This window comes from Paramormyrops kingsleyae, chromosome 1 (genome assembly GCF_048594095.1).
Source record: "Paramormyrops kingsleyae isolate MSU_618 chromosome 1, PKINGS_0.4, whole genome shotgun sequence".
NCBI classification, from domain to species: Eukaryota; Metazoa; Chordata; class Actinopteri; order Osteoglossiformes; family Mormyridae; genus Paramormyrops; species Paramormyrops kingsleyae.
Window position 1 is genome coordinate 2,111,558 of NC_132797.1, and position 15,943 is coordinate 2,127,500.

Genomic DNA, 15,943 nt, shown 5'->3' on the forward strand with positions numbered 1-15,943 from the left:
CTGCACTTATGCCAGATGATCCCAGCTCTGTTTGTTACACAATCAACCAGCAAACAAATGTGAAAGTTGAGTCATGATTAATGAATAATGAAATACATACAGAGAAAGAGGCTGATTTCGGATTTCGGTTTAGACAATACAACATTACAGCGCTTTCTTGTAATTATTAATCAATCATATCTGCCCCTCCCAAATGTTCCCCAAATTAAAGAAAAAAGAAGTTCCCCAATTACTTGTTATTTTTCCTGTGACAAATAATAAAATTTGGTCCAGTGTGACCCAGCTGATTTCTTTCATCATTGCCAGCTCAATGGACTGCTAGTTTCTGCCAGGCCCGATACCAGAATCTAAGTTTGGATGGTGGTGATTATGGGGTTAGGGGTCCCCTTCAGGAGATTTTGTTGACCGGGTGGCAACAAGCAAATTCTGAGATTTCAAGGAAGGTTCAGACCCATTATTTCACAGCTGGCTGTGTGTCAGATCGGTAGCAAATTTTGGGGGGAGGGGAGGCTCAAACCCAATAGGCTGTGTGTCTGGCTGGTATCTTTGGGGGAACATGCAGTTCTCACTCTGCCACATGGGCCCCCCACAAGGCCCCCACTGCCCAGATCAGACTCACATCACCCTCGCAGACAGCAACGACCTGCATCTGTTCCTCTGTCGCTCAGAGCAACGTCTAGACCCCGCCAGCCCAGCCATCTAGCTTCAGGAACTGCTGAAAAAGGGACGTTGTGCTCAGCTCCACCACCTTAAGCAATTACTGCAGCAGAATAATTTTAATGCTTAGCTGACACTTCTGAATTAGGAAAACAAATTCCATTCACCTCAAAGTTGTGTGCCTCATCACATCACATGATTGTCTACAGGAGCCAATCTTGACTTAGCACCCCACCTGTGTCCTTCTATCCAGTCATAATGCAGATAAGGCATATGTGACCAATCAAAAAGGACTAGCTTTTCAGGTTTGGTCCCACTCAACCAGATAGTTGTACACTTGAGAGTGGAATAAACAACTCCTTTGTTACCTTCTCTTGTTTAATGCATCGACACATAACGCAGAGGAATTTGTTTGCATACCTGAGGCATAACACCAAGCTTGATTAATTCTTCAGACATGTCTGTCGGTTGTGGCTAAGATTTCCTTTCATCTGCCTCCGTTCCTTGTGAAGCACACTGGAAGAATCATTAACGGCCCTTTCTGCTTCAGAACACAGAAACGCACAGCGGAAGGCATAGCCTCGTGTGGTTAGAAATGTCCGTGGCTTTTCTGCTGCAGCAGGACATTCCTGACCCAGTTCTACCTCGGCCCGGTACGCTTATTCATTAACCGGACCAAGGCGGTTCCTGGCTTGAAGGACAAAGCAGCAATAACAGATCCTTGGCTTGAAGTACTACATGGTTCGAAAGTGTGAAAGGCAGAGGTGCACCACAGAATGGGGGGGTCATAGGGCCCTCCCCAGGCATGCCTCCGTCGACAAGGTGATGCTCGTATCTGCAGCAAGGTGTCGCTGTAACAGATTGGCCACGGCACCTCCCATCAGCAAGAGGCTGCCACGCAGGGCTGTTTTCACAGCGGGGGGATAATGTCAGGCTTGTTCTCTGAACGCTGGCGGAGTAAAGTCACAAGATAAAGGGGAAAACAGAAGCAGCTTTATACCAATGGGATTTACATACATTCCAGGCCTAGAGGCCGAATTGGCCTTATTTGGTGTTGTTGGGGAGAACCATTAGGGGTTGGGGGCTGGGAGGATTTTTACTTTAGTCAAGCATATGTTATAATATGAAAAAATGGTCTCAGGCCATGTTTAACTGCTTTTATACAAGATCACATTCATAGTTTAATCAACAAATATTTAAAAGGACAGTAAGCAATATATTTCTCTGTACATAAATTGTGGTAGAATGGTTGCAACCAACGTTCGGTCTGTGCTATAGACATACTAAAATACACACGGTAAAGAGAGGAACCTGTCAGGATGCACACTCTGCTACAGTCACTGGTAGGGGGGGGGGGTCTCCACTGATTGTGCTTGTCTATACATGGAGTAAAAACAAGCTGCAGGGGGCAATTCCACACCATCCTCCACTGGTAGCACCAAGGATGACACAACTGGCTGAAGTTTCTAGTTTGTCCAGTTTGGGAAAAAAAGACTTGCTTATTTGGAAGTGTGCTGCCCATGAGCAGAGGCATTTAGAAAATACATATAACATGACAATGAGCGCACAGTGGCTGTCGTTTACCAGCTTGTAGGGCTGGGAGTTTTTTAGCATCAATTGTCCTTTTCCGTATCTACAGCCGTGCGCTCATACTGCATGCACCAAATCACTTAATCAATGTTAGAACGCAAAGTACAATTCAAAGGACTTTAATCAAAAGGAACTCAGGAACGCTGGTTTTCGGGGAACAATGCCAAAATGTGTAACATATTAAGCCTTAACATATACAGAAGCCACAAGGATTCATACTGCTCAAGACCAAACCAGAAACAGTGTTGCAGTCTCCGTGTTTCATTCACTAAACAGATTAACTTCTAATCCATAACAAATTAATTGTGTTACTTTTCTCTTGCTTCAGGTCAGAACATACTCCTGCAGTGTTACAGAGAGGGGCTCAGTCTCAAAAACATAACTGAGTGTTTACAGAGCTCCCAAACAAACATTAAACCAGATTTACAAAACGGAATAAAAGGAATAACGGGGAACTGAGTAACAACAATGTTGAATATGAGAGAGAAACAGCAATACAAAAGAACATATTACGTCGGTTAGCCGTCACAGAACGGGCAAGTAGAATGATAGGCCTCTTTGTTCAGAGACGCTCCCAGGAGGAACAACCAGCAATCCAGCAACACAAGGCCAGGACCTTCCACATTCAGGAGGCCATGGAGCAGGTTCTGGGGCAGCGGTTAGATGGACCTGGGGGCTTGCCCCGGATGGGCGGTGTACCTCATGGTATGCCAGCGGGTCTCCTTGTAGACAAACCATGCATTACTGACCCATAAGATCAGGCCAAGGAAGCCGAAGATCTGCGGAGAAATCAAAGGTGAGCCGACTACAAGCCTGATGGCAACAATCAACCCAGCTGGCAAAAATGAATACTTACAACAAGCCAGCAAACAGTCATTGGGATGTAACATGAAGTGCAAAAATACTGAATGTGAAGCCGTGTGCGAGCCTCATGTATTACTTTCCCAGCCCGAGGAGAAGCAGGGCGTCCGACATCCCCTGTGAGGTAAGAGACGGACAAGCAAGCTCACCACAGACACATTGAGGCTGCGCATGCTGGCAAGCTCCGTAACTTCACAGGCCACGCCTTCCTCCCGACACACAGCCAGCGTGGCCACTATGCCGACAGTGCCCGTGGCATACTTAAGGTTCTGCAGCCCCTTGGCCCACGCCGAAGTGCATGTGAGCCAGAAGACGGCAAAGATCGTGGTCATCAGGAAATCCTGGGGGCACAGGTGGAGTGGAAACTCAACAGCAGATCCGTGACATGCATCCTCCATGCTTCGGTTTGCCCAGAAAGTGTCTCTGAATAATCTCTCAGGATTTACAGTTTTCCCACTTCTGATTCCCATTAGCTGGCTGTGAAAATGCCATATTAACATGGACAAAACTGTGCATTAAAACTTTCCTCTCCAGCTCAAGTAAACAAAGTGAATGCATGCTAAGCGTTTCAGATCTGCACACATTCTGCAACATTTAAAGATTTCTCAAAATGCATTACGTACACTTAATTAAAATAATCCACTCGGTGAAAACAGCTACTCGCAATACGGCTACTCCCCAAGCGTACAGGGCTGCCGTGTGGCTGAATTCAGGGAAGCACAGAAACACACTGGATGGGATGCCAGTCCATCACAGGACACAAGGTGAGGGACACCCTGGATGGGATGCCAGTCCATCACAGGACAAATACACTTTCACTACGGGCAATTTAGGGATGCCAGATTGCCTAAGCACATTTTCGACACCAGGAAGAAACCCAAAAACAAAGAGAACATGTATGCGTGCACACATACACACACACACACACGTGCAGTATGCTTTCTGAAGCTCTTAGCAAGACAGGCATGTGCACTGACCATCTTGGGCACGAAGTTGGAGTTCCTGTAGACGTGCATGTACCCCAGGTAGAGCACCAGCGCCGCCATGCAGTAAAAAAAGTTGAGGACAGCGACGGTCACGAAGAACTGGGACGAAGACACAGAGCTTCCCACCAGGTGAGTTTCAGGTACGGTGACGTTGCATAGTGACGTGTTGTTCTTCACGAGCAGCGTGTGGCTCAACCTAAAGGGGTGAGAGATTTCCAGGTCTGACCAGTACCCCCTGGCCATGTCAGTTAGGCGCATCGAGCCATAATCTATCGGTTGTCCTGCTAAAGTCCCAGATTGGACTCTTCTGTTGTACCCTTAAGCAGGACATTTTAATGGCTTATTAATGATTTATTACTCAAAACTGTAGAATTCTTGGAGGAATCCCAGGCAAAGAAATAAATTAAACAGTACATATCCCATATTACTTCTAGTAAATTTAACTGGGATGTCTAGGTTGTGTCCTTCAGGACACCTTACTCATCTACACTATTTCATCCCTGCTTAGAAGAACAGATGTGCTATTGCCCTGCAAAGCAGTGAGCCTGCATGCCGGTGGTCAGCAGAGACCCCAAGCAGGTTAGTCAAACTGCAATGTGAACTGACTCACCTGAAGGGGTAACTGAAGGCGAATTTCAGCGTTTCATTCTTGCCATCTTTGCAAAAAAGGGTTACTATGCTTGTACCACTATATCCGCCACAGCTTGCAAATGCGAAAATTGCAGTCAGCTGAAAAGGGGAATTTCAGAAAAAAGGATTTAAGGACTGATTTGGTAGAGGGAAGAATGTCTTCTTTATTGTAACATGATTTACGACATGTATCTTAAAGGCATTATTGGAATTACAATGGAAATATTTTTTTCCCATGGCTAAACGTCTAAACCTTTTTAAATGCTGTGCTTCTTTCCGGACATATAAATCGCTTTGTTAACATTAATATTTCGGTTATGGGACTCGCATGCGTCAGCGGGCGCTGATTTAGCCGCTTAAAGTTTGCTAGTTTGGCGAAGCGAATCCTTGCGGGAAACACATTAGTGAATGATAAAGAGCTATGGCTAAAGTCAACGCGTATATAAAAGGAGACAGTTTGTTAGACAGCTAATCAGCTTCCAGCAGCACTATTGTTGGATTGTGATACCTAAACAAAAGTCCCCCGGTTAGTGATTAGACTTTTAACTACCGAGATTATAGGTGTTTAAATGTTGCGGTACTTTTTAAAGAGTAAGCAACCGAGGCGCGCCCCTGTCCGGAGACCGACCCCCGGCTTCCGTGGCACCTTACCCACTCCAGGGCTTTGATGAACCCCAACGGCTCCTTAATGGCCTGCAGGTTTAATCGCAATCCTGACATCGTCCGCTAAAAGAGTCTGAAATATGAACGGAAATTAAAAAGAAAAAAGTAGGCACTCTGGATTTTCAGATGTCACAAGTTGGGCGTAAAACGCTCAGTCCTTTTATTATCAGCAAACCAGCTCTTCGGATGTATAAATCTCTGTATAGATGTATTTCCCACCGAAGACCCCCGCCATTTACAGGAACTATTACAAATGTTCGAATTTTTTGTTGCTTTCGCGGGAAAAAAAGCTCCCAGCTAGTCCTCGTGCTGATGCTCGCGGACGGAGCGCGAGGACTGCGGATCAGCTGCGTTTCTGCCAGTAACCCGGCGTTTCCTCCTCCCACTGCTCCCCAGGCTCACCCGTCGGCGATGTCAGTCTGTTCGCCGCATCGTGCATCTACACCAGCTAGTATTTCTTGTTTACTAACAACGAGCCGTCCGATCTATAACCACCGAAAACCAAACGACGAGGTACGTGCCGTCGAGGGGCCGACTAGGCGTGAGTGCAGCTAGGCAGAGCTTCCAGGTTCAGCTGTAACGAGTACTGGAGAATTGGTTTTTAGTACTAAATCACTATATGGATATTACTCAAAAGGAAGATTCTAATTTAAAAAAATCATATGGAGTTAAAAGGGCCGAATTCAGGAGAAATTAACTCCTTACGACTGCTGCTATTTTTAAAAGACGATTATATGTGTAGTTTTGACATGAATCCCATATACCAACAGGTGGGTCTGTTATTCGGACAGAGCATAAGTACGTGCGTGTGCCCATATACCAACAGGTGGGTCTGTTATTCGGACAGAGCATAAGTACGTGCGTGTGCCCATATACCAACAGGTGGGTCTGTTATTCGGACAGAGCATAAGTACGTGCGTGTGCCCATATACCAACAGGTGGGTCTGTTATTCGGACAGAGCATAAGTACGTGCGTGTGCCCATATACCAACAGGTGGGTCTGTTATTCGGACAGAGCATAAGTACGTGCGTGTGCCCATATACCAACAGGTGGGTCTGTTATTCGGACAGAGCATAAGTACGTGTGTGTCCCCGTATACCAACAGGTGGGTCTGTTATTCGGACAGAGCATAAGTACGTGCGTGTGCCCGTATACCAACAGGTGGGTCTGTTATTCGGACAGAGCATAAGTACGTGCGTGTGCCCGTATACCAACAGGTGGGTCTGTTATTCGGACAGAGCATAAGTACGTGCGTGTGCCCGTATACCAACAGGTGGGTCTGTTATTCGGACAGAGCATAAGTACGTGCGTTTGCCCGTATACCAACAGGTGGGTCTGTTATTCAGATAGAGCATCAGTACATGCATGCAGTCACACCTCATGTGCCCCTAAAATCGGCTAAGACTAAAAAAAACACAAATCAGCGACTGCTCTATTCGTTATTGCTTTATTTCAAATTTCACCCACACGTTTCAAGCACACGGATCCCTCTTGAAAATAGATACAGGTGCCATCAAATTAAATGCTAGTGCTTTCGTCGATTTTTTTCTTCTATTTTTTCAGTAGATAGAAAAGGAAATGCAGTCCTCTTTTTACTTTACAATGAGGAAAATATTTCGGCAAACAGACAGGGTGGTCATTTCAGTATTATGTCAATATCTCCACAATAACATTATCCAAAATTTCCAAAGGTGATGAAAGGAAAAAATAGAAAAATAACAGACTTCTACACACACATACATATCACCTTCAGCATTCAAATATTGTACACAAATGAGCTAAAACCAATGATATAGTGATTTTTATAAAAATGGGCTTCAGACAGAAAAAGATACATCTTCCCAACCAGGCAGAACTTTTACTTAAGCTATACATACATACAAAAATACACACATCTGCAGACACATAAACACACAAAAAAATTCAGAGAAGGCAGTTTGGCCACATTTCCCTAAATAGAAATATTCAGTGTGATAACTTTTCAACAACATTATCCTGTCAAAAAAATCAAATTAAAATTAAATTTGAAAGTATCAAAATTGTAAAGTCAGGTTCTAGTAAAATCGTTTGATCCATATCTCATTGCATTTCTTAATGACCCCTGACAAACTGTCAGTGTTTCATTTCCAGATGACAGTAATGCAATAAACATTTTAAATTTGACAAAAAAACAATTACTCCGTTTCCATGGACATTGTGGATTTCTTAACTTCAGAACAAAGTCTGACTGCTACAGGACTCAGTCTACAGAACAGGCAATAGATCACCTTCATTTGGCATTTGTGATGCGAGAAAAGATCCAGTTCTCTGAATAAAAGGTGAACAGGGAAAAAAACAAAAGTGCCTTTCCCATTTAAAAACATAAATTGCATAAAGGAATATAATCCCAAACAACAGGTAATTAACAGTTTGCAAAACACATCCACATTCATCAACATTTAACATTTACCTTAAGGTTCTATAGCTGATTAAAGTTCAGACACTTTCATTAATGTGCATGTTTACTTCAGAATAGTGGTCTACTCAATAGTTTATGTACAGTAATAAGTCCTCAAACTGTATTAGTCTCTTAACTTTATCGTCCCACCATTAAATATACAACAAAGCTTAAAGTTCCGTAATTTGTAGCATACAGTTCTGTAGACGGCATACAGACGCATTCTGTGGGGTTTGTTCCTACAAGCTCTCTGTGAGCGCACTCTCTCTCTCTCTCTCTCTCTCTCTCTCTGAGCTCAGGCAGGTGTTTGGCTTTCTCTCCACGCCAGAGGTGCAGGGCGGCGGGTGGTGGTCTTAAACAGTGGTGGTGGCCTCAAACAGGACCCAGGACCCCCCTAGCACAGAGAGCACATGCAGTGCTGCCTGGGCAGGCTGTAGCTCGGTCAGTTCAGCAGCTGTTGTACCTCGCAGTCCTTGAGCTTGGCGTTCTCTCTGACCTCATCAAACGTGTAGGTCTTCACGATCTTCCCATTGTGAAATACTGTGTGCAGCAGGTCCTGATGGGCACAGACACACCGAAGAAACCAGCATGAGATTTGACCATTGAAGTGCAATGAACATACCTCTAATAGCAATTCACAAACAGCATGAAGGGCAGATGAGTAGTAGATTAAAATGTAGACATCTAAAATACAAAACATCTGTTTTTCCATCATGAGATTTTGTTTTGTTGTGCAATATTTAACTGCATGGAGATGCAGAAATATCAGCCAATTTTATAAGCAAGTGCTAATCTCGCACACACAGACATGCACACAAATAATTTGCTGGTTTCATTTGACATTTCTGCTCTAAGTTCTGCAAAATTTTTGTGTTAAAAATATAAACTAAAAAAGTAAATCAGAACATCTATCAATGTCCTTAAATATCACAACTCATTGGCTCAAAGGTTTAGGTCCCCAAAATGACCATGGTTTTTCCAAAATAGTTTTCCACAAACCCGAACGGCACTGCAGCATAGCCTTGACTGCGTCCCTGCCGGACAGCGGGTGTAAGCGGAGTCAGAGCGGCAGGAACGCAACATGCTGCACCCACTTCAGCAGCCTGACATACATTGGGGCTTCTCAAACCAGACTTTTTACTGGACCTCTCATGACACAGAAGACAAAGAAAAATCCAGTGTATTTCCAAGGCACTGAAAAAATACCATGGATACCACTGGTCTAATAAATGGCCGATAAAAGTAATACATTAGATAAATAAAAATAATGTATCCATCTTTTGACTGAAAACATTAAGGGACAAGTCTTCTTGTAGGAGGTTTGGCAAATAATTCAAAGAGGGTATCAGAGCCATCTGGAAAGGTGCTAGTAGTGACAGATCTTGAGTTTCCCGTTTACAAACTCGCCACACCAAAGGAAAGAGTGGCCGGCCACCGAGGAATCAGAGAATGACATCTGTGCCAAACACTCACAGCCAGAGCAAGGAATCCAGTGCCAGTTTCAGCTAGAAGCTGAACTGGGATGAAAATGTGAAACAAATATATGAAAGATGAAGTGCAACATGTGGGGAAAAAAAGAAGCAAGGGGACGTAAAACACAGGTTCTAAACATCCATCTTCCAAAACCATGTATTGCGGAGTGTGTGGCTCTGCAGGTCATGACTCTGGCTTTCTGATGGAAAGGTCAGCGGTTCAAACCTCATGGCTGACAGTCATCATTGGGCCCTTGAGCAAAGCCCCTTACCCCAAATACATAAATGTGTAATGTATGGACTATGGGAAAGAGGAGAAAAACAGGAGAATATATAAAACTTCAGCTACAGTCAGATTCAAACTCAAAGCCGAGGAGGTGTAGAACTTCTCTGCAGCCCACTAACCCCTAAAGCTTCACAAGCACATAAGAGGCCATTTGGAAATGCTCACCACTCCATACTCCTCCAGCTCCCCTCGGCCCTCCTCCAGGGTGAGGTACTCCCCACTCTGCGACTTGTGCAAGGACAGCCGTCCCTTCTTGGAGCGCTTGTTGGGGTCCGCTACAGGGTCCTTGAACACATTTACCTGTAGGGAAAAGGAGGCATATTCCCAAACTAATCGGGTGCTGTGTGTGAAACAATAGGGAACCTGATGTGGCAGTAGTAGAGGAGAACGTAGTGGAACCTCGGAAATCTGGGCCGAAAGCACGACCATCCCACAAGAATGCTGATGTCACTTGATGCAGTGGAAGACTGGTAACTATGACTGAGAAGGTGTGGTCTGATCCATTGTAGCAGTTTTTAGAAGTAGAGAAGACCCTGGCAAGGACTCACCCCAAGACCATTGGTGACGACGTAGCTGCACTTAAAGGAGCAGTTCAGGAGGTCTCGAGTCAGTTTCTGCAGCAAGGCACCACCAGACCCAAAGGAGATGTTCTCAATGCTCCACCGGTTCGTCTTCATTCCCTCAACAATCTGCCCCCCCAAGCACAGGCACAAGGTCAGACAGAGCATCCTCTAGCAAAGCGCTGGCCCCAGAAAACAGGACGACTGTACCCACCTCCTGCAATGTGTTGATATCTACACCGTCGCCCTGGATCACTCGGATGTAGGGGGGCAAAACCTTGAAACCCAAGCTGTTCTCAACAGGAAGAAACTTCTTGCCTAATATATCCAAGACCTGACAGAAGAGGACATTAATTCTTACACAGTTATACGGAATAAAAATTCTGATAATATAAGGCATCGGTCTTCTTATTCAACAACAAATGAACATTGTTCAATCATATTTTAAAAAATCATCGTATTGTACTCTCTACTGAATGTACTCAATTGTGCATTCAGACTTGCATTCATATGGCTGTTCGTTTATTTATTGATACTAATCTGCACACTGTCATTACAATGCTCTACACTACCATTTTTTGTATACAGGTGCTCCTCGCTTTATGATAGTTCGACTTACGATATTTCGACTTTAAGATGGTTGCGATAGTGATGCACATTCAGTAGTCTTTGGGTTTTGTCTTTGAATTTTGATCTGTTCCCAGGCTAGCGATATGTTGTATGATACTTTATACTGAAGTATGGCAGCGTCCACCAGCCAAGCTTCCAATCTCTGTAGCGATTGCAAGCATAAACTGGGTTTAGCAATGTATCGTATGGTGTCTTTCTTCCTACGTTTAACCAAATCAACCCCATTGTAAGTCGAGGAGCACCTGTACTTCCTGTTTGCACTTCCTGTTTTCTTTTATTTGCACTACTTTGTCTCTGCTGTTGTGAATTTGCCCACAAGTGGTTTTGAAGGATTGATTTGACGTGATTTGACTGAGCATCTATGCTGACTGACCAGTACATGCCACAAAGATCAGGGTTCTTTCATGATGTGATGATGCCCTAGCCTACCTTCAGTACGGTGTCCAGAGGGTTTCCAGAGTCTGGTCGCACCAACAGAGGCGCCTTAGCACTCCGAGACTCGATGAGGTCCCTCAGGTCTTCACCCCAAATTTTCTCGCAGGCATTGTAAATATCATAGCTATCACTGACAACAGACACCGGGACGGAGGGGAACTGTGTCACGATGTGCTTAAAGGCGTCTTTCTCATGGTCCTTCCCCCAGGCGGTAATGGTGCTGTGGGAAAGAGCAGAATTAGGAACATTGTGAGTCAGTGGAAAGCATGCCAGACCCCTGAGTCACACAAACAAAAAAGGAACTTCTCATCAAATAACAGGTACAGAAAGAGTGCATGTTTTGCTGTTTTTACCACCAGGCACGGACGTTATAGAAAAACAAACATTAGCGACCTATATGAGAAGAGCACCATTTATAGCACTTAAGTTCAGTTAGGACAATCTCTGCCCTTGTTGTTCCATTGATTCTGTCTTTCTTCATTGTGAGAATGTGATGAAGATGTACATGAAATCATGTGTTACCAATTACCCTTTACCACCATGAGACATAGCAGCCAGCAGAGGGCAGTACAGTCAAAACATGAAGCAATAAATATGCAATTCTGAAAAAAATAATGGAAAAAAGCATTTTCCCAAAAGATATGGGTTACTGACTGTGAAGAGACATGTGGGAGCATGCACTATATCTAGAAAAATGCTTTTCAGTTTAAAATAAATAAAATAAAAAAAAAGACTGAAGGCATGTGCTAAGCAGTGAGGGGCGGCAGCCTGATATCTGCAGGAGCTCTACCTGTGCTCTGCTGCCGGCACAGAGAATCCGGGCACAGGGTCCTTGGTGCCGTAGCATTTCTTAATGACCCCGATACCAGCCACGGTGTCTGTGCCTTTGAAGTTCACCAAATGTGCAGAGGCTCCAATGCCAGCTGTCTGAAACAGATACAAGCAAAACAAAACAAAAAAATGCTGACAACCAGACCATTGAAAAACTTGCTGGTTTTACAGTAGACTGAAACAGTCGCGGAAATGGGTCAGAAGTGAAATATTAGAAAATGGTTGAAACAGGTTCAATGCTATTGAACTGGGCCTGATTCATGGGGTTTTAAAGCCCCGGCTACACTCAGATTACCTCCTGTGAAGAGACTCCCCGATAACCAAAGTCATGGAGCTTGTACTCGAGACCATCAAGGCTCCCAGAAGTCTCCTTCAGATACTTGGCCAGGATCTTCTTCTGTTCCCTGGAGTTGGTGGCTACAGTAATGGGATACCAGATCTGAACTAGAATCGTCTGTGGAAGAGGAGATGAGAGACTGTTCATTTGACAAGGCTACTGGGTCAGCACCAGATCTTTCATTCATGGACCATGTGTGTGAACAAGGTTGTTACAAGGGCACCATCCAATAAGTCAAAGGCCAAAGGGTGTCTATAGGACCTAGGATAGTATTCCTTGAGCGTCAAGCATAGTCCACCTTTGACTTGACTTCTCTGACTATGAAGCCAGAACAGAAATTCTCAGTGGATACTGTCTGGTGGGGAAGGGCAATACTACTTTGGGAGTGTTACACTCTGTACCCTACTGATGGACAATTTAGGCCTCCCAGACGGATAGCGCTTCATTCCGGGCCCTTAGATTATGCTAAGGCAGCATTGCCTGCAGGCCCTTTGGAGGTGATGATATAGCTGATGCTCTACCTCCTGCTTTAAGGTTCTCCTGATTTGTTGTGGATAAGGACATTTGAGATCTACATTCAAGCAGATGGAAGGGTTGGGAGAAATACTTCAAAGAAGAAAACCATTTAGGAGAAAAAGTATATAAGTGAACATCAGGCATGACGGCATGGTATGATTATGATGAGCAGACCAAGGTCAACGCTCACATTCTAAGGGCTGGTTAGATTCAATACTCATCTGGGGAGTATTTTTTTCTGATCATAAAAAGTCATATTCAGAAATCATTCTCTTTTCTGCACAGTGACACCAAGGTTAAACATGTACACCATTAACCTACCTTTGAGTGAACAACAACCATCATGAAACATGCAAACAGCCATTTCAATTAAATAAACAGCAGCCACCACTGGCCAAGTAAATAAAAACAAATCAAGAAAAGATGAAAATAAGGGGGGCTGTCATTTATGAATAAATGATTGGACACAGAGTTTTTCTGAATGGGGAAGATTTATATCTGGCAGAATGTAGGATGAACCACACAGGGATCCATTTCTCAACCAATTGAGTGCCATTTCACTGACCTCCACCCAGTTGGTGAGCCAATAGCACTTGGGGTCAGTGCTCTCAACGGTAAAGAGCACATTTCCACGTGGGATCACGCTGCCTTCTGGGACAGCTTTGACTTCGATGGGGAGGTGACCATCATACTCCTGAAAGCCACAAATAGCACGTATGACTCTACAATGAAGTGCACAGACCTAGGTCCTAACAAACAGGCAAAGAACATAAATATCCACTTTAACTACAGCTCAAAATAAATACAGGATTTGACGTGCTAATATGACATAAAAACATTTTTAATAATTGAGTACTGTGTATTTCATATAAGCATCACTTTTGGACGTGTGAAAAACATGACAAAATATTTCATGACAGAAAAATACTGAAAATATACTTCCAAGAAAAATGAGTACATCCATTAACTAGCAGAGCTGACCATCATTTCTGTATTATGCAAACTTCAACAAAAATTACTGCAGCTCTACAAAATCTTGTAACTACAGATATTTGTTTAACCCATTTACCTGCAGAATATAGTTCCAACCACTCTCATTGAACACATCATCTTGAAAATGTTCCAGGTACACCTTCTTTGCCTCCTGAATCTTTTCTGAAGTGACCACCTTGCCTGGGACCCCCCAAGGTAGTAGAGGGGGGGAGATACAGGGATGGGTGACAGCGGGGGATGGCAGAGATAAAATGGCAGGGATGAAAGGGAGCAGCAACAGTGCGGTTTCCTGAACTCATCACAAGAGACACATTTTTCCCTTGTTGGCACGCAAGGTACAAATACCTCAATAATTCAAGAAGCCTTCAGGTTGATGTATTTTAGAAGGAAGTGTATGTGGAGTGTGTGCCCTGGAATTCCTTTTTAATACATGAGCAGGTCTACTGAATTTAAGACAAACACAAAAAGTTACGAAACAGGAGTGACTACCTTTTAAGTACTTGTGCAGGATGTACTGTAGACCATAGAAGACTGTTTTGTCATACTTTACTTTCCTGTCCCTGCTGGGTTCTGTCTTCTTCTCCCGGCACTCAAAATATGAGTAGACTTTACTAGTATTGGGTGGGTACTGCTTGTAATGCGTAACCTATGCAACAGATAAAAAGAAAAGTATTAAAGTAAACAAATCAACATTTCACAGGACACATTCCTACCAACTGGTTCATGTGACAGCACTGTTCTGACAGGACCAACGCACCAGGCCCCCATCCCACTCACTGCGACTAAACAGCATTCAGACGAAGCTGGAGACAGAGCATCGAGTGGAGAAGCAGTTCTGGGGGTTTAATCCCAGCCAACTGTTTTCTGAAAGCGACACCTGGAAATCCGTCTGGATCAGGGGCTGGTGAGAGCAAACCCTGATCAGAATGGGAACCGAGACATGGCACCAGGATGGGATCCGAGACATGGCACCAGGATGGGATCCGAGACATGGCACCAGGATGGGAACCGAGACATGGCACCAGGATGGGAACCAAGACATGGCACCAGGATGGGAACCGAGACATGGCACCAGGATGGGAACCGAGACGCCTCAGCATCATCGTCAGGCAGGGACGTGGACAGGCCCGAACCCCACACTCTCTTCTGGCCCGGCTATGAGAATCCAGGGATAAAAGCCTGCTTCAAGCGTGACAAGTTTTTAGGGGCTTAGGTTAAGGGACACATAGGAACAAAACAGGGAGGGTGAAAGAGTTTCTCATTATCAAGGTTCCCCTGTATGAGAAAAAAAATCCTTTCCAATAGGCTGGCCAAGAGATTCAGGAGCAGGTACTTACAAACCGGGTAAGGCAATTACAAACAGAGTAAGACAATTACTATAATGCCTGGCAAGAAGATCACAGACAGGGATACATTAATGAGCGCACTGTAATGTGCTTACGGTGCTTATTTTGTCCAAAAACATTAAGACAAGCATAACTGCACAGGTTCACGGTGTGATGAATACTTCTGATTCTACTTTTTCTGGAATCCTTTGTCATTGAAATCAAGGCAGAACCACAATGAACATAATAAAACGTGGCACTTTTTCACTCTGCAGCCCCCCCTGTGGTGTAGCATGTGGGATTCTGACCCCCTATGAGGGCCCAATTTTGACTCTCTCTGATACCTTCTGCAAAGCATTGGGGGGGGGGGGAGTTGAAGGCACTTTGCAAGCTGCTTTAGTAAAAAAAATTTTTTTTATTTTTTATTAAAAGTGCCATTAGGAAGTATTTTGCAGACGAGCATGGAAAGGCTAAGGATGTCGATAAGCCTCAATCCCGGTCTATATGAGAAATCTCTCGAGGTCAGTAAAACTCACGTTCCAGCAACACTGAACTATTAAACACTTATCAAAAATGTTAACTTGGCCGGCGCACACCTTAATTAGCTTAACATTAGTCAAATCTATAAGCAGTTAGCCAACAAACACGTTAGCCGTATGTTATCATTAAGGTAGCGGATAGGCCCAATGGCTAATAATAAAATAATATAGTTAATATGGGAACAATGCAAAAA

At 44.1% G+C, this 15,943-nt stretch overlaps 2 protein-coding genes across 2 annotated transcripts in view; both read right to left on the bottom strand.

The window, feature by feature from the left end:
- Positions 1-2,350: 2,350 nt before the first annotated feature.
- LOC111835588 (synaptophysin-like protein 1) lies at positions 2,351-5,970 on the bottom strand. Its single transcript, XM_023796055.2, has 6 exons — positions 5,790-5,970; positions 5,376-5,460; positions 4,705-4,823; positions 4,086-4,290; positions 3,258-3,449; positions 2,351-3,026 (listed from the first exon to the last, which is right to left on the bottom strand). Exons 2-6 carry the CDS (start codon positions 5,442-5,444, stop codon positions 2,907-2,909), a joined length of 705 nt encoding a protein of 234 aa, XP_023651823.1. The 5' UTR covers positions 5,445-5,460; positions 5,790-5,970; the 3' UTR covers positions 2,351-2,906.
- Positions 5,971-6,819: 849 nt separating this feature from the next.
- The window catches only part of LOC111835587 (nicotinamide phosphoribosyltransferase-like), an 11,934-nt gene continuing 2,810 nt past the window's right edge, over positions 6,820-15,943 (bottom strand). Inside the window, exons 2-11 of the mRNA XM_023796053.2 lie at positions 14,375-14,531; positions 13,962-14,065; positions 13,458-13,586; positions 12,335-12,493; positions 11,999-12,135; positions 11,203-11,428; positions 10,358-10,477; positions 10,132-10,272; positions 9,749-9,883; positions 6,820-8,381 (exon numbers count right to left, since the gene is read on the bottom strand). Of these exons, the coding sequence (XP_023651821.1) occupies positions 8,268-8,381; positions 9,749-9,883; positions 10,132-10,272; positions 10,358-10,477; positions 11,203-11,428; positions 11,999-12,135; positions 12,335-12,493; positions 13,458-13,586; positions 13,962-14,065; positions 14,375-14,531 (1,422 nt within the window). The 3' untranslated portion in view covers positions 6,820-8,267. The remainder of the gene's footprint in view (positions 8,382-9,748; positions 9,884-10,131; positions 10,273-10,357; positions 10,478-11,202; positions 11,429-11,998; positions 12,136-12,334; positions 12,494-13,457; positions 13,587-13,961; positions 14,066-14,374; positions 14,532-15,943) is intronic.